At 37.4% G+C, this 21,652-nt stretch overlaps 1 protein-coding gene across 4 annotated transcripts; it reads left to right on the top strand.

Annotated features, from left to right (window-relative positions):
• Window positions 1-581: 581 nt before the first annotated feature.
• Window positions 582-19,280, top strand: s100z (S100 calcium binding protein Z). Of its 4 annotated transcripts, none has more exons than XM_067424282.1 (4): window positions 582-922; window positions 12,523-12,709; window positions 13,137-13,293; window positions 18,783-19,280. In XM_067424282.1, exons 3-4 carry the CDS (start codon window positions 13,153-13,155, stop codon window positions 18,939-18,941), a joined length of 300 nt encoding a protein of 99 aa, XP_067280383.1. In that variant the 5' UTR covers window positions 582-922; window positions 12,523-12,709; window positions 13,137-13,152; the 3' UTR covers window positions 18,942-19,280. The 4 variants fall into 4 exon arrangements, with proteins under 4 accessions (XP_067280383.1, XP_067280382.1, XP_067280381.1 ...); XM_067424281.1 differs by lacking the exon at window positions 582-922 and adding an exon at window positions 2,695-2,731; XM_067424280.1 differs by lacking the exon at window positions 582-922 and adding an exon at window positions 8,225-8,358.
• Window positions 19,281-21,652: the final 2,372 nt, after the last annotated feature.

Raw genomic sequence — 21,652 nt, 5'->3', positions numbered from 1 at the left:
AAATGTAATGGATTAATTTTTGGAAATAATTTTTGTCATGTATTTAGTTACTGAATACAATTGTAAGTAGTCCACTGTTAATGTATATATAAGATATTAACATCAATGTATAAAAAAAAAATAATAATAATAATACAATTGACTTGACTGTAATCCCGCAGAAATGTGACATTTCGAGTATGTGAAGACCTTAGTTGCACGTACAAAAATAAGTCCTAATATTATTTTCTTGTTTCACAGTATAGCTTTCCTTTTTGAATAAAATGTGCCTTTATGCATCTTTCTATTGCATAACAGTGTGTAGCATAAAAGTGTTTTCAGCATTTTTTGTGATCTGATTGAGGCTTGAACTGGCATTGTTTCTCATCACAGATGCACACTCAAAGCCATTACAGCTTGACGGTGGGGTTCAGTTCAGTTCACTTGCTGGAGAGTTTCAGGAGCACCAGGATTACTTGTCTGCTCCTGAAGCTGCTCAACTTGCTCATCATCATGTGGTTGCACTGAGTTGTCGGATTTCACTTTTGATATTTGAAAAACTTCCTTGTTAGTCAAAGAAAAGCTTTTATAGACACCGGGCACAGAAAACGATCGTGAGCTTTATCCTGTCATCTAGTGGCGAAACACCGCCTCTACAGAATAATAAGCACAGTTACATAGCCCCGCCCACCGACTCATCAGCTCGCTAGCCAGCAGCAATAAACATGCTGAAGAAGCTAGCAAGATAAGCTTCCTTCGGATCATAATATTAGGGTACTTCATTTATTTTTAATGAAGTTTCAGTTCACGTGGGAAAGAACGTTTGTGTGTTCGCTTCATTTCACTGTGGAATCGTTTGTAAACAAGCCTCAAGTGCTGGATTTGCAGACACAATGCTGTGCCTTCTATATTGGATCCATAAGGAATGGTGCAACAAACTTATGTGAGTAAAATGTCTTTTTTATAGGCTAATAGTAGGCCTAGTCCTGGGGCTGTGTGTTTTCCAGACGGGCTATTAAAGTGTACGCCCATCGGCAGAAATAATATTTTCTTGTTGTGGGCGCACACACGTGTGTGTGTGTGTGTGTGTGTGTGTGTGTGTGTGTGTGTGTGTGTGTGTGTGTGTGTGTGTGTGTGTGTGTTCACGCTTATATCCACAGATCGTGCGGGCCATGTAATACAGAAATAATATTCCAATCAATCGCGGGTTGATAAATCATTCTGTTTGTTTGATAAAGACGTTTACACCCGGTTGCTGCTTTCAAATCAATCCCTCCCTCATGTGAACTGAACTGAGAGCAGAAGCTCATTAAATATGCAAATCTTATCCAATCCTAGCCGTGGGTGTTCACTTTCAAGTCTCCAGTGCGGCACGCCCATCAAAACCCAGCGTTCAGAAGAGAGCCTCAAAACCACTACACTCTAAAAAATGCTGGGTTAAAAACAACCCAAGTTGGGTTGAAAATGCACCAACCCAACAATTGGGTTATTTTAACCCAATGGTTGAGTTGTTCTTACTCAGCAATTGGGTTGTCTTAAGCAACATTTAACTCAACCACTGGGTTAAAACAACTCAACCATTGGGTTAAAACAACTCAATTGTTGGGTTAGTGCATTTTCAACCCAACTTGGGTTGTTTTTAACCCAGCATTTTTTAGAGTGTAGAAAATAGCCTAATACTTATTAGTTATGATGTTTTTGGATGTAAAAAACACACAGGCGTCATTAGTTGACCTCAGAAAACAGTATTCTTTTTTTAAAGATCCTGTTCTTCGCAATCCCATCTTTCAAACTTTAGTTAGTGTGAAATGTTGCTGTTAGGGCATAAATAATACCTGAAAAATTATAAATCTCAAAGTTCAATGTCAATGCGAGATATTTTATTTAACAGAAGTTCCCTTTCAGGGGGAACAGCGAACGGCCGGTTTGGACCAAGGGGGTAATCTAGCACTCGGAAAGCGTTCCACCCATAGCGGCGGCCATTGCTAACCAAGCCATCACCTGCTGTTAGCATCCCATTCATTTTTGAGTCACTTTGACAGTGAATAACTTTACATCTGAGGCGTTTAAAGACTCCATTTGTCCATTGTTTATTTCTAAAGAAACACGACAATGCATAAAAGGCTTCATTACCTTGTATCTTACACTATCGCTCCGTAGAAGCTGTTTTTGTAAAAATAGGCTAACGATTGCGTCATAACCAACGCGACTCTGTCGCACAGTTGAGAAATTAGCAGACAGGAGGAGACACTCAGAAACAATCTTTTTCGAGATTCGATTAGAACTACAAACACGGATAAAAAAACGTTAAAAAAACTACAAACATGGCGGATGTGCGAGTCCGGCGGTTAAGAAGTTTGGATAAAGGGGTTTGAGTGACCAACTATCAATATTTAACCTGACAAAAATATATTTATTCAGTGGTGTCCACATTATATTTCACCTGCAGCAGCATTGTGAACTTTTTTAATGGCACGTTTGGCCATTAACTTTTAAATGCATCCAGGGGCGTGGGACTGGGGGGATAAAGGGTACTGAGTAACCAGGGCCCAAGGCAGGGAAGTCCGTTTTCTATACATACACATACATGGTACGGGGGCCCAGCAAGATGGTTTGTACCCAGGGCCCAAAATTTGGTGCTACGCCCCTGAATGCATCATTATTATGTAAACTGCAAACCCATGAGGAGAGTCTCTGCATTAAAGACCCACACATGGCAGATCAACGAGCGGCTACATTTCTCTCCGATACGGTAGGAGATTAAACTCAATGTGGAGGATTTGAACTGTGACGAATCTGACGATGATTGGCAGGGCAGATAAACGGTGACGGGATGCACGTAACTAATTGACAGAGTTCGTTAAAGATGGCAAAGTAGTATGTCCCGAAGCTTGCATACTTTTCTGCTACACACTCAAAAGTATATTGAAGGGGGGAGTGGGCCGACACCCTTGCCTCTTCATCATATGCATCTTCATCATATGCATCTTATCCTTTTGAATGATTTTTAATAACCTCATGAATTAAATAATCAGTTATTATCCTTTCAAAATAATGAATTATTGACAAATCAATTTTATGTGATCGTTAATACATTTAACTATTATTTAATATGATTTTGACTCTATGTCTGCTGTATGGTGTCTAATTTGCTTTCCAGAGACGGTCTGACAAAGACAGTCTGACCCCTATCTATCTGCCCTGATATAGATAGCCTGACCTCTATCTCTGGGTCCTGACCAACAGGGCCTTGGAGAAAAAGTTAGAACTTTTTGAGGTGAATCCTGCCTGTTGTTAGTAACCCCAGGACAGGAAGGGGTGGGAGGATTTGAGTCTCCCAATTGTGATTTCTTCCCATTTATATAGTGTGATTTTTCCCATTGATAGAAGTACATTTTTGTCTTTATATTTCTTTATAGAATGAGGTAGATGACATCAGTCATACTTTTCTTTCTGGAGATGTGTTTGTCATGTGGTGTTGATATCTTGTCCTGTTGATAAGTTCACTGCTGCACTAACCTTGGAGGAGAGATGTGCCCTAGAGTCTTGTGTGTGTGTGTTACATGTTTTGTGCAGGTCTATGGAATGGATTGGACCGCTTTTCTCACACCCTAGACCTCTTGGCGTCTTTCTAGGACTCCCCTGAAGTCAACACTACCCCAATCTTGGGATTGTCTGATGTATACATCCTGATTAAGAACAAAAACATCTCCTATCTGTTCTCGCGTGACACATTGTTTAGACTTTATGCCAATCAGTAATATTCCACGTGTTTGTAATGATGTAAATCATGCCCTTGAAATTGGTATAACTGGTGTGGTAATTTTGTGTAGAGTAGAGTCTGGCCTGACACCGCCCTGAGAGACTCTGAAGCTGACTCTACTGATGAAACTGCAAACTATTCTTCAGTAAAATTCTCTCCGATGATTGAACATCCTGACTCCTGGTCTTCATTTCGCATATCTGGTCTATGGGTCAAAACTGTAACCCCTAACAATATACTTTTTCTTCACATAAAGAGTACATACTTTTAGGACGTAGTATAAGTAGGCGAATTGGGACGCAGCAATTGAGCGCTTGCATCTCCCCGTTTTGGTAAGAGGCGGGACCTTTCCAGGCAAAGTGCGCTAAGCTGCTGTCCAATCACAACACGGAAGCGCTGGCCCAATCAGAACTCGTTACATGTTTCTGAAGGAGGGACTTCATAGAACGAGGAAATCCTCAGGCCGTTTTTAGGACAGAGAAAACAGCACTGTACAGTTAACTAAATTGTGTGAAAAATACTGTTTTTTTACACACGAAACATGAACTCATGTTATATTGCACATTGTAAACACAATTAAGGCTTCAAAAACACGAAAAACAGGACCTTTAAAAAGCCATTTCATGACACCTTTAATACAGGCATCCAGGTATTTCACCTTTGCTGTTCTGGAGTTTACACTCTTAGAAGAAAAGAAACATAAAGGGTTTTATCAGGTGCTTCATACACTATATATACAAGTATTGGGACACCGCTTATAAAGGGTTTTATCAGGTGCTTCATACACTATATATACAAGTATTGGGACACCGCTTGAAATCATCGATTTCAGGTGTTTCAACCCCTTCCATGGCCAAATAACCATGTATAAAATCAAGCACCTAGGCATGCAGACGCTTCTACAAACATTTGTGAAAGAATGGGTCGCTCTCAGAAGGTGCCATGATTGGTTCAATGCTTCAGCATACCAAGACATTTTGGACAATTTCATGCTCCCAATTTTGTGGGAACCATTTGGGGATGGCCCCTTCCTGTTTCAACATGACTGAGCACCAGTGCACAAAGCAATGTCCATAAAGACATGGAGCTTGGTGTGGAGGAACTTGACTGGCCTGCTCAGGGTCCTGGCCTCAACCCGATAAAACACATTTGGGATGAATTAGAGCGGAGACTACGAGCCAGGCCTTCTCACCCAACATCAGTGCCTGACCTCACAAATGCGCTTTTAGTAGAATGGTCAAAAATTCCCATAAACACGCTCCTAAACCTTGTGGAAAGCCTTCCCAGAAGAGTTGAAGCTGTTATAGCTGCAAAGGGTGGACAAACTCCAGATTAAGAATGAGAGGTCAATAAGGTTTATGTGCATGTAAAGGCAGGTGTCCAAAAACTTTTACCAATGTAGTGTATATAGAATATTTTAGAGGTGCCCATCACGGGATCATCATATGGATATCTACTTTAAATAATGAGTCAATGCCTCGTCGATTCTTCTTCCAAAACATGTTTTTGTCTTACTCTGATTAACTATGGTAAGCCTATTACCATTATATTTTAGACGGGATGGTTTTCGTGGGAAATTGCTTGCATACCTCACTTGTCTGTGCGTGTCTCATCATATCAATAAATAGAAAAAAAGTTGCTCCTGAGTCCTGCTACTTTCACTGTGTATGATGTGGGAGTGGCATAGGTCAGTTAGTTTCCACAACAACTGAGAGAGGTTGAAGGTTTATTGAACATATAAACTGCCATATGAAGCTCTCTAACACAGTGTTTTCCAACCCTTATCCTGGAGACACGCCAACACTGCACATATTGCATGTCTCCTTTATCTGCCACACCCAATTTCAGGTCTTTGACCCTGCGTCAAATCATGACCTAATTTGACCTAATTCGCATACTATCCATCCTAAATAGTATTCGAAAATAGAATTAGTATGTCCCAAATCGTAGTATGTTGAAAAGAGTATTCCAAAGATTCCCGGATGGTTTACTATTTCCGGTCCGAATTCGAAGTAGACTATGGATCGACGCACAAAGGCGGATAAAAAGCGTTAAAAAACTACAAACATGACGGATGAGCGAGTTCGACGGTTAAGTAGAGAAGTTTAGATAAAGGGGTTTGAGTAACTACCTAACAATATTTAACCTGACAAAAATATATTTATTCAGCGTTGTCCACATATTTCACCTGCAACTAACGTTTTTAATGACACGTTTGGCCATTAACTTTTAAATGCATCATTATATTTAAACTGCAAACGCACGAGGAGAGTCTCTGTAAAAAATTATTGCTCAATAAATGTGCAATAAATTAATGTTTGCAAATGGTAAACAGCGATATGATATTGTGAAGCAATGATTGTCAACCCACACCACTTTTCAAAACTGAAAAAAAATGTACAAGTATTATTTTAAAGGCATTCTTACTTGCGAATGTCCACTGAATGTACAATGTAGCGTGGAAAACCAGTTAGGGACCGTGTACAAAGTTTTTTTTTTTTTTTCATTGTGTGCAAACAGATAGGCTAATTACATTTTAGCTGGCTACAGATGAACCTACCAGCAAATATAACGCACATTACATTTTAGCTGGCTACAGATGAACCTACCAGCAAATATAACGCACATTATAATGCTATATATTTTACTTTAGAAACAATAAAAAATGCATTATAATGATGGTGTTTAGAAAGCTGTTTAGGAAATTAAAAAGAATGAACAGTTACATTAACTGTAATTTTATATCCAGTCATGTGGAAATCCATCTGTAATCTGTGCTATAACTATCTGGGCAGCGGTGACGTGTCAGCTGAGTTTGGTGACGGTACAGTGAATTACAGTGAAGTTATTGAATATTGTTCATTATGAAAATTAATAAAAAATACGATTTATTATTCTTTTTCAAAAACAACTGCTGTGCTATAACTATCTGGGCAGTGGCGACGTGTCAGCTGAGTTTGGTGATGGTACAGTAAATTACAGTAAAGTTATTGACTGTTATTCATTATGAAAATTCATAAAAAATACGATTTATTATTATTTTTCGAAAACAACTGCTGTGCTATAGCTATCTGGGCAGCGGTGACGTGTCAGCTGAGTTTGGTGATGGTACAGTAAATTACAGTAAAGTTATTAAATATTGTTCATTATGAAAATTCATAAAAAATACGATTTATTATTATTTTTCGAAAACAACTGCTGTGCTATAACTATCTGGGCAGTGGCGACGTGTCAGCTGAGTTTGGTGATGGTACAGTAAATTACAGTAAAGTTATTAAATATTGTTCATTATGAAAATTCATAAAAAATACGATTTATTATTATTTTTCGAAAACAACTGCTGTGCTATAACTATCTGGCCTGCGGTGACGTGTCAGATGAGTTTGGTGACGGTACAGTCAATTACAGTAAAGTTATTGACTGTTATTCATTATGAAAATTCATAAAAAATATGATTTATTATTATTTTTCAAAAACAACTGCTGTGCTATAACTATCTGGGCAGCGGCGACGTGTCAGCTGAGTTTTTTTTTAATGATATTATGTCTATCTATTCAATACATCAAAAAACAGGAGTAACTGTTATAATAGACTGCAGTAGGAGTGAACAAGGAATAAAATATTTAATTTGCTTTCTGACTAAAACGGGATTAATGACACTAATATGATGATTGAAGTATATGGGAAATACGTAGAACCAGAAGATGGCAGTATTGCAAGATCAAGGATGCAAGCTGCCGTTACAACCCGAAGAAGATACGTAATTTGTAGATGGTCCCTAAAAACCCAACTCTCCATAGAGGTAAGCGTGTTTATCTGCTTTTGAAAGACGTCGAGTTCTACAGAAACATGTGTTGTAGCATGTTCTCATAAAAATCAATAATGATAAATAACCGAAGTTTGCCTTTTTTAATAAAGATTCATGAAGTTATTGAACGCGGAAGTTTGAATGTGCGAATATAAAACCAACTTTACTGACGTGAGGATTTGAACTGTGACGAATCTGACGATGATTGAGAGGGCAGATAAACGGTGACGGGATGCACGCGACAGAGTCCGTTAAAGATGGAGTAGTATGTCCCGAAGCTTGCATACTTTTCTGCTACACACTCAAAAGTATATACCTTTTCTTCACAAAAAGAGTACATACATTTAGGACATAGTATAAGTAGGCGAATTGGGACGCAGCATGAGTCTCCACTAATAAGATGATCATTTGAATCAGGTGTGTTTGATTAGGGACACATGCAAAATGTGCAGTGTTAGTGTGCCTCCAGGATCGGGGTTGGAAAACACTGCTCTAACAGAGTTCAATGTAAAGCATTATCAATTGTTATCAAGGGTCATATTCATCTACATAGTCACGCAGAGCTGAAGCACAACCAAAAGAATGTTCTTCCGCGCAAAATGCGCGCAATTAGCCTACATAGTGCCGACCTTTAGCTAATTTGCAGATGCACAGACAATATGTAGGCCTATAGGCTAGATCTTGTAAACAACTAGCCTACAATACTTCTTAAGTAGCCTATTCTTAAGTGGTTTTTGTTTTCTTAAAGTTTTCAGGTTATACGCCACTTTCAGGTGCTAGCACTTAAAAAATTGAAGTATTGAAAAAGGTATGGAAGTTTAAATTTACTTTTAATCAAATGTACTGCTCTAAACATTTTTACTTTTTATATAAATATATAAAATATATATTTTACAAAATAATTAGTACTCCACACTGTAAAAAATATATATATATATTTTAAAAATAAGTTACCTGGTTGCCTTAAAATTTTGAGTTCACTGAAATTAAAATGTTTAGATAATACAATGAACATTTTTGAGAATAGACAACCTTTATTCAAATATTATTAAAATATTTTGTAGGCATATTGGGTAATTGTTTGTTTTATTTGAAATGATGCAGTGAAACATGCCAAATTGTGCTATTTTAATGAATTATAACCTTTTTTATGTGGTTCAGATAGAATAATATTTTGAGTTTCTTTTTATTATACCAATTTCCTTCATTGTATCAACTCAAATTTTGAAGTTCAATAAACTCAAAATGTAAAGGTAACCAGGGTACTTGGTATTTTTTACAGTGTAAAATTGCTATGAAATCAAATCCATATGTCTAACCAAGTTGTGTTCCAAATTTGAAGTTTATATCACAAAAATGAAGCTCCTATGAGATTGTGTTTAGGTGCTGTACCAAAAATAGCCGCTAGGTGTCAACCACACTCCATAGATTTTTCCATTGATCACTTCTATCACAAAACAGTCACCAAATATGGAACAATGACACTCAAACCTTTCCAATGATGTTTTGTCAATAACAAGGTTTTGATATGAAACAGTCACACTTAAAATAATTTAAAAAACTGTTTCCTTGGTAATGCAACGTCTTCACAGGATGAATTTTGAGTCTTTAAAAAAAAAAACTCAATAAAAAAAGAGCACCAAGCGTCCTACCAGCGGAACAGTGACAGTTATAATGTCATTTTTAAGTTTTTGTATTGGATTATAGTTGAACCTGGGTGTATTTTTATCAGACCATCTATTAAGACACTGTAATCTTTATCCAAGTAATGATAGCAATGCACAGATCTGGTATACCTCTTAAAACTAAACCAGTCCAAATAGAGCTACAAACAAATACTGAAACATTAACTGCAGTACTTTTTTTATGGAAGAGGACAATAATTAGCTATATTAGCCTATAGTGTCACAGAAGATTTCTGTTTCAAATAAATAATGTCCTTTTGAATATTCTATTCATTACAGAATCCTGAATAAGGTGTATAACAATTTCCATTAAATTATTAAGCTGATTTATTTTCCTTTTTTTCCCTTAAAGATTGTATGACAGTGTGTATGTGCATCTCAGCAAAGTTGTACTAAAGTTGTATTAAAACTAAAAGTGTAGTAGCTAAAAGATACAAATAATTATAATGACACTCCCAAAGTTAAGCCACTAGAGGTCAGAAAAACATCGCCATTAAAACAGTAGGCATCACATGATGTGATGAAACTACATGTGCTGCATTTTGCTGTTTACTTTAATGGTGTTTAGACACTTACAGTAGTATGAATACCGCGAGTTTATATAAAAACTAATTTTCGGGACTATATGGGTCACTCACTCATGAATGCAAATTCAATAGATTCTCTCACTCTAATTCACACAGCGTTCGAAGGGAAACGTTTCATCATCTTAATGAACGGAAAACACTTTTGGCTTGAAGGGGTGGGGGTGAAACACACCTGAGCCTCATCCTGACCCCCTCTGCTCTCTCCCTCAGGTGGAATCAGAAGGTAAAAAATAGACTTAGGATCCTAGTCTTGATCCTTTGAGAGAAAGAGAGTTCTCGATGCACGACGGCGCTTTATTAAGTAGACCTTTAAGTTCTTTTATAATATAAATAATAAGTCAGTCTTTTTCAAAAATTATTATACTTATGTTTGAAGTTGTTTTTTTAAGCCTAGGAGCAAACTCCATGGGATTATTAGCCCCGTTTTAGGAAAACAACAGCGTCATCATGTCCCGTTCCTTCGAGCAATAATAGTCGTGACGTAAACGCTTTGCTCGGAGGATGTTGCTGGAGTTTCCAATCGAAGCACTGAACCTTTCTGAACATGTTGATACAGACAGAGTAGAACATAAACAACTAGATATCAATTCACACCGAGGACGATAGGCTATAAAACGTTCAAATAGGCCTAATCGTTTGGTAAATGTTTTAATAATTCCATGAGAAAAGAAACGTATTAAAGAAAACGTTACAGAGGAACGATATGTAAACAGTTTACAAAAAATGTAATAGGCATTGTTATATTTGATCAGTTGCAATGACTCAATGTCCAAAATGAGTTCTTTTGTATGTGTCAAGGTCAAAGATGCTGATGAATCACTTTTAGAGGGGCTTGATAAGACAGGCATCACTATATAATTATTCATTCAAACTTATTATGTACATGTAGCCTGCCAATTTTATTACATGTAGCCTGCCAATTGTGCTGCAGACATGAATTAAATTGAATCATGTGAGATGTCAGATTCCATGACTGTGAACCCTTCAGCACTCCAGCTGTAGACTTGAGGGTGGGCCCTTTTGACATGGGGCATGCAGGCATTGTCCCAGAGGGTCCCGGGGGCCTCTGCCATCTAGGCACCAACAACAACAAAAAGCGCAGTATCAATTATATTTAAAAACACATTTTCTGTTCTTTGTTTAGTCTTTTACTGCTTCGTATTTTTCTAGCTTCTGTTAGTATTGCCAAGTCCAGAATCGAGATTCCATGGGTAGTTTTTATTTCCCCCCGGGAAGCGCTTTGTCTAGTTTTGATTAGCAATTGGGTGGGTTTTGTTGTGCAGACCTGGCAACCCGTATTGTAGCTTAAATTGATGAAAGGATGTATTTTCATAAGTATCCATGCTGGCTAGAGCTGTTTTGGTGTCGGTCACCAGGTGAAGCAGGTTGACCATGAAAGTCTTGCTGGTTAAGCTAGTTAATCAGGCTATAAAAGTTTGGGGTCGGTAATATTTGTTTAAAAAAAATTTTGCAAGAAATTGTATTTGCTTACTGGGGCAATATTGCAAAACAAGAATATTGTGAAATATTATACATATTAAAATAACTGTGTGTGTGTGTATATATATATATATATATATATATATATATATATATATATATATATATATATATATTAATGAGAAATTGTTCCTAATAATCCTTTAGGTGAGTATATATATATATATATATATATATATATATATATATATATATATATATATATATATACACGTCACAAGATCTTTTAGAAATCATTCTAATTTGATGATTTACTGCTCAAGAAACATTTGATTATTATCAATGTTGAAAACAGTTGTGATGCTTCATATTTTGTGGAAACTGATACATTTCAGGATTCTTCAATGAATATGAAGTTGAAAAGAACATTTATTTGAAATAGAAATCTTTTGTAACATTATGAAATGTTTACTTTTTTTTTCAATTGAATGCATCCTCACTAAATAAAAGTATTATTGTTTAAAAAAAAATTGAACAGTCGTATGAATGTCATTGCATTACATAACAAATTATTAAGGTAATTTATTTTGAAAATAATTGGCACAAGCACACCTTTCAAATGAAATATATCACAAACATTACAACAAAAGTTTTTTTTTTAAATGATAAAACAATATTCTGTTAAAAATGAAGAAAAGTATTTGCAAACTTTGTGTTTTTTGATGATTCATGTTCATAGTTAACCCTTAAACACATACCTCGGGTCTTTAGTGACCCGGGACATCATTCATACCCTCCTCTTCATTCATTTTTTTAAAGTTAGACATCAACCTTCTTAGTATTCCTCAATCAATCCATTATAAACAATCTAACAAGAAAAAAAGATAAACAAATGCCTGTTTGTATGTATAGGGTCGCTAACGACCCGCGGTGTGTAACAGTGTTAGTCTATTTTTTTCTGTAATTGTTACTCTGATATCAGGAGAGTTTTATCATGACTTGTAGAGATCCATCCATGTTAGATAAATATCATAGATCTGAATATGTAATAATGATTGGCAAATCATTGATGCTTTTAAAGGTTAATCTGATTTCATGCATCCACTAAAAACTCAGCAAAACACCAATGTATTAAAATGCATTGATGACTAATAAAAGTGAAGTTAGTTCTGCATATGCTCTGTGTGTGTGTGTATCCGTCTGTATGGAGGGCTCTCAGGAGGCCGCTGCTCTTTTATTTGGAGTGTGTTTTCTGTGCAGGTGTGTGGTAGGGTGCGGATAAAGATCACAGGGTTACTATGGTGCAACACCTGAGCTACATTACATCGTCACAACAACAGAGGAGGGTCTTTTCCTGTACAGGTTACCTCATAAACAACTTCACCCACTACAGAAAACACTTTGTTCGCAAACGCACACAGAAGTTCACTTCTCTGCTCTGAACGAGGTAAGATACTTTTCTGTGTCACTTTGCTGTGACATAATGGTACTTTGATCATGGTAATGATAATTAAATTAATGTGCTATAGCAATGCCATGGCACCGTGTCCAGAGAAATATCATGGTATTTATCAAGTGTTTTTTTTGTGAATATGGCCACTAAATGGCACACCAGAAATGTAACCTTTAAGCTAGACCACTATTGAAAGCATGACATAATGTATGAGCAGCATCGGTTGTGTTGGGATGAACTGGACTCCTCTCCTCTCCTCTCCTCTCCTCTCCTCTCCTCTCCTCTCCTCTCCTCTCCTCTCCTCTCCTCTCCTCTCCTCTCCTCTCCTCTCCTCTCCTCTCCTCTCCTCTCCTCTCCTCTCCTCTCCTCTCCTCTCCTCTCCTCTCCTCTCCTCTCCTCTCCTCTCCTCTCCTCTCCACAGGTGCTCTGCTGCAGCCATGCCCAGTAAACTGGAGGGAGCCATGGATGCGCTCATCACGGTCTTCTACAACTACTCGGGGAGCGAGGGAGACAAATACAAGCTCAGTAAAGGAGAGTTGAAGGATCTTCTAAACAGCGAACTCACTGACTTCCTCACGGTTAGCAATCAAAAAATGTCAAAAACTGTTTATTCACACAGTCTCTGCTTTAGCTTTATCATCTGCGATATGTTGTTAGTCCCAAGAGGCATACATTATAAAATCTGAATACAACAATCCACAATATATATATATATATATAGTGTGGCTTAAGATGTTGTATTCAGGTTATATATATATATAACTTTTACTTAAATATATTATACTTATATTATATTACATATATTACTTAAAATATATATTATACTTAAATTATATTACTTATATTATATATATATATGATTACTTTTACTTAAATGTATTATACATTTTTAATAATGTTTATTTAATAATTTGTATTGATTTACTAATAATCATATATATAGATCTTGAGTTGCATATAATGACATCACAATTAATTGATAAATATGCGTTTATATATATATATACACATTTAGAAAATATATAATTGTTATACTTTTTTTATTTATGTATTAATTTGTATTTATATTATATGAATTATATGATATTATATGATATTATTATAATATCTTCTTAACTTGCATGGACTGACACAGATGTGAGAGAGGATGTTTCAGATGGGACTTTTTACTGCGCTGAGTCGAAGTTCTCTCAGAAGTGCTATCGTGCCATACATTGTAGTTCTCCTTTTTAATCCGCTTAGAAAAGCGTCACTTTTTATTTTATGTCACCATACTTGATCATTCAACTATTCGTGTAACTGTATTTAAAGGGAAAAAACGTGGAGGTGTTTGGTCGCTTCTAACTTGATCTCTGTTTGGTACCATAGTGAATGAACTGAGCTTAGTGGGCTAAGCTAAATGCTATGAGAGAGGGATGTATCAACTCGCTTTATTTATGGGAATAACAGTTTAATTTGAAAAAGTGGTGGAGGAGTATCCTTTTAAAAATGTGAAATAAGCAATCTTTTGACCTCATGTCACATGAGAGTTGTTATATGAACACACAGAGAGCGAGAGGGAAAAGTTCAAAGCGTTTTCATTCCTTCATGAAAACAGCCCATAACATCACCTCACTGACTGCTTAGTCAACCCTCAATAATCCTTTAATTCCATCTTGACATCCAACACATATCCCCGCTCTTATTTATGTGAGTGAGCTTTTGGCTCCGGCGTGTTGATTAGTGATAATAATTTGGTTAATTTCCCCATGAACTTTTCATCTTGTTGACTGTGTTTGCGTTGAATTCATTTCGTGTGTACACAGGCGTGTAATTCCAGCTCACACACTGGGACAGACCACATGGTGAGCTGGCTGCAAATCTGAGGAAATGAATTAAATGAATTATTTCTTTCCCATCAGATACATTATTGTTACATAAAACTAGCCCCATTCATAATTGGGAAACTTTATCTGAATATTAATGAAGTTGTTCACGAAAACCGAGCTTGGGTCAAACGGCGTCCTGATGTGTCTCTCTGTTGAACTGGGTTTCCACTTCCACTGTGGGCTAAGTTACTAATTACTATTTAATTAAGAAAATGTATTACTAACTACTAATTACACCTTAAACTTAAACTATTTCTATTACTAAATACTTTCTAAATTCCATATCAACCTCGACCATTTGAACGATACAACATGAAACTACTTAAAAAAAAAAAATAATAATAATATAAAATTGCATACATTATTTTCAAACTGACCAACGTATTTCAAGGGAGAATGCAAACACATTTTAACATTAGATGTCACATTTTGATGTTAAATCCACTATTGTTCTAAATTTTGAATTGTTTGTATAGTCTTTACAGTATTAATGCAATTACATCAGAAGTAACTGTAATTAAAATAACAGACTATTAAGACTATTCCCTTATTTACTAATTATATTACAGTATTTCATTGGGGAAAAGTATTATCTTTCACCCAACAAAGAATGTATCCAAATCATATTTCACCACAAAATTAAAATAAAGAAATAAAAAGTAATATTTAATGATTTTTAAAAATTAATTAGCAAAGGAAAGGCCTAATTTTAGGATATTTTTGCATTATTTTTATGCTGTTTTTGCAATCATCAACGTAATTAACAAAACTCAAATTCTTTTATATATATATATATATATATGTATTTTTATTTATATATTGTGATTTACATAAGTTGTGCTAATTTATACTATTTTAAATGAAAAATACAGTTGGATGCACCTGAAAAAAGAGTAAAATGAAGAGTAGAATGTTGTGATTGCATTTTGATTATGGGGACAAATGTGCATAATTGTCATGCAAATAATGTCTCAATGCAACAAAATTTGAATGATTCAAAAACAGGCTTTTTCTCCCTTATGTAACATAATTATTCATTTTCTTCATTTAATTTTTTGGGTGAAATATGAGCTGGATGTGTTTTCGTGAGATGTGGGTCTCAGCTGTGTACGCATCATCAGAAGGAGGCTGTTGCTTACGCATCATCAATTACTGGCTGGAACACAGCCCGATATAGATTCGCACCTCTCCCTCGCCACTACACACTCACTCTCTCGGGAGTGTGTACTGTAACACTAGGAGGCAGAAAGAGTAATGAGTGAGATGTTAAACTGTGTCTGGTGGCTTAATGTGTTAACCGCACACACACAGATAGTCAGTCATACCGCGTTGCCACAGGCTGATGGACTTTGATGGTTTTAACAGCACGGCTCAATGGTTACCAGTGGCACGACTGGAACAGACGCAGGGCCACTGGGTTTTGCCCATTTGTCCTCACGTAGAACATATGTCAGGATACACAGATGGACATCCCCTTGAGTCTGACCTGATGGTGTTTTTCGGATGTTCTGGTAATAGGCTTTTGCAACAAGGATCATTGAGTTAGTGCTCATATCAAAATAAGCATCATCAAACATAAGCAATTTCTGTAAGAAAGCAATGCATTTTGGCTCAAGGGGCCTGCATTGTAAGGGTTGAATACAACAAATCTTAATCCAAACAGGACAAAACATTAATGAAACAGTTTGAGAAAGACTTTAGTATTTATAAATATTATATAATACTTAATCAAAATATATGAATTAATTCATTTATAAACATGAATATACTATTATTCATGTTAATAATTAAATTAAATGATTTTAAAGAAGTCAACAACATTTAATATTAACATTAAATATAAAAAATAAATAATAATAATTATTCATTAATTAAAAATTAATATCCACTGTGTATATACACCGTATAATACTCCTAATACTGCTGCCAAAACAGCCCTGACCTGTCGAGGCATGGACTCTTGACCCCTGAAGGTGTGCTGTTGTATCTGGCACCAAGGTGTTAGCAACAGACCCTTTAAGTCCTGTGATTTGCGAGGTGGGGCCTCCGTGTATCGGACTTGTTTGTTCAGCACATCCCACAGATGCTCGACTGGATTGAGATCTGAGGGATTTGGAGGCCTGAACCCTTTTTGCTTTGTGGCAGGGCACATTATCCTGCTGAAAGAGGCCACAGCCTGGTCTGCAACAATGCTTAGGTAAGTGGTATGTGTCAAAGTAACATCCACTTGGATGGCAGCATTTAAGGTTTCCCAGCAGAAAATTGCCCAAAGCATCACACTGCCTCCGCCGGCTTGCCTTCTTCCCATAGTGCATCCTGGTGCCATGTGTCCCCAGTTAAGTGTATATGCACCCAGCCATCCACATGGTGTAAAAGAAAATGCAACTCATCATACCAGGCCTCCTTCTTCTATTGCTCTGTGGTCCAGTTCTGATGCTCACGTGCCCACTGTTGGCACTTTCGGCAGTGGACAGGGGTCAGCATGGGCTGACTGGTCTGCGGCTATGCAGCCCCATAAACAACAAACTATGATGCACTGTGTATTCTGACACATTTTTGTCAGAACCAGCATTAACTTCTTCAGCAATTTGAGCTACAGTAGCTCGTCTGTTTGATCGGACCACACGGCCCAGCCTTCGCTCCCCACGTGCATCAATGAGCCTTGGCCACCCATGACCCTGTCTCCGGTTCACCACTGTTCCTTCCTTGTACCACTTTTAAGAGATCCTGACCTCTGCAAACCGGGAACACCCCACAAGAGCTGCAGTTTTTGAGATGCTCTGACCCAGTTGTAGCCATCACAATTTGGCCCTTATCAAACTCGTTCAAATCCTTAAACTTGCCTTTTTCCTGCTTCTAACACATCAACTTTGAGGACAAAATGGTCACTTGGTGTCTAATAGAGGGTATGCACCGACGTCACGGGGCTGTGTGGCAGAAGAGCTCCTGCATGACTGGATTTAATAGGGGAAAACGCGAGTAAAATAAACGGTTGTCAGATTACCTAAAGGTTGGACTTGATATAGTGTTCCCTACAACTTACCAAAGATCCAGTGATCCATGTATATTGACATGAAGCCAGGAGTCGTTTTTTTCCTGATATTTATGAGTCTGATTTCGATACATAAATTTGTATCCCTGTCAGTCCTCACAATTTATAGAGTGAATCCTGCATGTATATGGGTCAGTGTATCGAAGCATGAGTGGCCGCTTGTCAAGAATGGAAAACAACTTTTATTCAAATTCTGAACATATTATAGACCTATTCATAACAAATAATTATATTTTTTAGAAAACGTGCAAAGAGCGTTCCCTATATAATCACTAAAAGCTGTCACCCATTAAATAAACACAATCTCACAAAGTTCCGCAGTGAAGCTGGTATACAATGAATCTCTTATTTTCACAATATTTGTTCACTTTACTTCACCGTAAAAAAAGGTCTGCCCTTACAGATACGCGCATGTTAACTGACGTCATCACCAGGACAAACACTAGACGGTGAGAGATTCCAAATTCAACACCTGTGATTGGCCAGCTGCGTTTCAGAAATCTACAAACCTGTCTGTGATTGGCTACATTACTCACCGAAGCGAAACACGATGGAAATGTAATCATTTGACGAGTGCAATCTTTTGCTAGCCTCTTTTCGCTAATAATATGCTATTATTACGAATTCTTACAGAGGATTACGATGATTACAGATCATGGACAAGCAGTTATGGGCACCTTTTCCCTCTAAAAGCAGAAGTAGCAGCAGGTTGGCTGGTTTGAGTGAGAAAATGACACGCTATTATCAAGTCCGTCTCAAGCTCGGAACAGCGATGTCCAGGGGGCCGTGGACAAGCCTCCCCCTACCCCCCTCTGTCGCCGGGCCTGGTTTTGTGTGTTTTCGCTGCATTCACTCTGTAAACCAGTGCTGCCTCTCAGTCTTTTTGCCACTCAGTGGGGCGTAACCGCAGTCGCTCCAGCTGACGGTGACGTCATGTGCATTCCCTCTGTATATCCCACCCACTAACAGGTGCCATGATGAAGAGATCATCAGTGTCATTTTATGTGTTTTTTAATATATAATAAAAGATGTATATATAAAATATTATATATATCTTATTTTAACATGGCTGGAATGTTGATTTGACCAATAAATGCACAATGAAAACATGCTGTGCTGAGTTGTTTTGTATCCTCTCTTTGTTTAGTCCCAGAAGGACCCCATGCTGGTGGAAAAGATCATGAACGATCTGGACTCCAACAAGGACAACGAAGTCGACTTTAACGAGTTTGTTGTGCTAGTGGCGGCATTAACGGTTGCGTGCAATGACTTCTTCCAGGAACAACAGAAGAAGAAAGGCAAATGAAACGGTGCATGAAAGTCCCCGCATGTGTAATTGTCTATGATGTATTAAACCATTTGTTATGAACCATGTTATGAGTCCTCATGGCCTTATATTAGCAGCTGTCGTTTCCTTGATTTCTTTCCAAAAGCAAACTGAACAATTAACAACTTTTTTATGTACATTTCATTTAGTTAAAAAAAATTTTTTTTTGCTGAAATGAAAGGAATGCATTTATCATAAGTGGATTTCTATACTTTGTATTCGACAGGCATATACGATAATAATATTTCTGATAGTGTGTAGACATCTCTGTGAGCTCTGCTTCTCTGTCAGTCTTTTTTCATTCTTTAAATTATTAAAGTCACCATGAAATGAAAAATTGACGATTCTTGTTTTTTATGGAATATTGCCGTGTTATTATAAAAGATTTATCTGTGCACATTATTATTTTTTTCAATTAATATGCTCTCATAATCTTTAATTAAAATAACTTCCCCTCCCTCTTGCAGCGACATCTCATCTCTTTTCTGATGTTTACTGGCGTGAGGGCAGGACAACCTGTCAATCATATGAGAAAATGATGACATAATTTTCCTCGTTGTGTGAGTTATGGAGTTTAGGATGTCTGTTTGACAGGGATGTTGTTTCGGGATGAGTATGAGATAAATGTTGGTCAAGGAACACATCCTATTTTATTTTCCCAAAATGAGTTAAAGGGTAAGTTCATGAAAATTAATTACTCACCTCTTCAGAACATAAATCTAAATCTTGTTGATGTCTTTCTGTCCTTGAGACTTAAAAAAGTTCATAAAGCAAATCAATATGAATTGAACGATTTAGTCAATTTTCTTAAGAGACACAATCACTTTATATTATGACCAAATTTACTTTAGGCTTTTGTTCACATATAAACATTGATCAGCTGATATAAATTCTGTTAACCAAACCTGCTTGACGCGAGAGATCAAACCTCGTTGGTTCTTGAGGAAGCTCAAACGTGCTGCGTAACACGAGAATGAACCTCATTGGTTCTTGAGAAAGCTCAAACGTGCTGCGTAACACGAGAATGAACCTCATTGGTTCTTGAGAAAGCTCAAACGTGCTGCGTAACACGAGAATGAACCTCATTGGTTCTTGAGGAAACTCAGTCGTGCTGCGTAACACGAGAATGAACCTCATTGGTTCTTGAGAAAGCTCAAACGTGCTGCGTAACACGAGAATGAACCTCATTGGTTCTTGAGGAAACTCAGTCGTGCTGCGTAACACGAGAATGAACCTCATTGGTTCTTGAGAAAGCTCAAACGTGCTGCGTAACACGAGAATGAACCTCATTGGTTCTTGAGAAAGCTGAAACGTGCTGCGTAACACGAGAATGAACCTCATTGGTTCTTGAGAAAGCTCAAACGTGCTGCGTAACACGAGAATGAACCTCATTGGTTCTTGAGGAAGCTCAAACGTGCTGCGTAACACGAGAATGAACCTCATTGGTTCTTGAGGAAGCTCAAACGTGCTGCGTAACACGAGAATGAACCTCATTGGTTCTTGAGGAAGCTCAAACGTGCTGCGTAGCACGAGAATGAACCTCATTGGTTCTTGAGGAAAAGCAATCGTGCTGCGTGACACGAGAATGAACCTCATTGGTTCTTGAGGAAACTCAGTCGTGCTGCGTAACACGAGAATGAACCTCATTGGTTCTTGAGGAAACTCAGTCGTGCTGCGTAACACGAGAATGAACCTCATTGGTTCTTGAGGAAGCTCAAACGTGCTGCGTAACACGAGAATGAACCTCACTGGTTCTTGAGGAAGCACAAACGTGATGCGTAACAGGAAAATGAACCTCATTGGTTCTTGAGGAAACTCAGTCGTGCTGCGTAACACGAGAATGAACCTCATTGGTTCTTGAGGAAGCTCAAACGTGCTGCGTAACACGAGAATGAACCTCACTGGTTCTTGAGGAAGCACAAACGTGATGCGTAACAGGAAAATGAACCTCATTGGTTCTTGAGGAAACTCAGTCGTGCTGCGTAACACGAGAATGAACCTCACTGGTTCTTGAGGAAGCTCAAACGTGCTGCGTAACACGAGAATGAACCTCACTGGTTCTCGAGGAAGCTCAAACGTGCTGCGTGACATGAAAATGAACCTCATTGGTTCTTGAGGAAACTCAGTCGTGCTGCGTAACACGAGAATGAACCTCATTGGTTCTTGAGGAAGCTCAAACGTGCTGCGTAACACGAGAATGAACCTCATTGGTTCTTATTGAAGCTCAAACGTGCTGCGTAACACGAGAATGAACCTCATTGGTTCTCACATGTCAAGCGTGTGAATTGATGAATGTTTATAAGTGAATAAAAGGCTAAATTCAGTCTATTCATCATATAAAATAATCATGTCTCTTCAGAAAATTTTCACTTCACCACTTAATTCATACGGATTAGTTCTAAAAAATCGTTATGACCTTATTGAATTGGTAGTTGCGTAATCAAAGTGACTTATGTCAATGTGCGTGCGGAGAGATACAGTATCTTAGATTTCATTAAAAGAACTTAATTCTTACGAGTTTGGAATGACATGCAAGTGATTATACAGAAATTTCATTTTGGGGTGAACTATCCCTGAAAATCACAGCAGAAATAACATCCGTTTTATTTGGCACACTGGAAATGGAAGGTTAATTCAAATGCTTTGTGAAAAGCATGAACCTTGCATTTCTGTGTCATGTTATTCTTTTT

This window comes from Pseudorasbora parva, chromosome 18 (genome assembly GCF_024679245.1).
Source record: "Pseudorasbora parva isolate DD20220531a chromosome 18, ASM2467924v1, whole genome shotgun sequence".
Classification (NCBI taxonomy): Eukaryota; Metazoa; Chordata; class Actinopteri; order Cypriniformes; family Gobionidae; genus Pseudorasbora; species Pseudorasbora parva.
The sequence above is the reverse complement of the archived record's forward strand: the minus strand, read 5'-3'. Positions and strand labels throughout refer to the sequence as shown.

What these genes read in the sequence shown, in the direction of transcription:
- s100z (XM_067424282.1), top strand. Translation starts at nt 13,153, where the DNA reads ATGCCCAGTAAACTGGAGGGAGCCATGGATGCGCTCATCACGGTCTTC. An exon ending in AACTCACTGACTTCCTCACG is followed by an intron (nt 13,294 to 18,782) that starts GTTAGCAATCAA and finishes CTCTTTGTTTAG; the next exon opens with TCCCAGAAGGACCCCATGCT.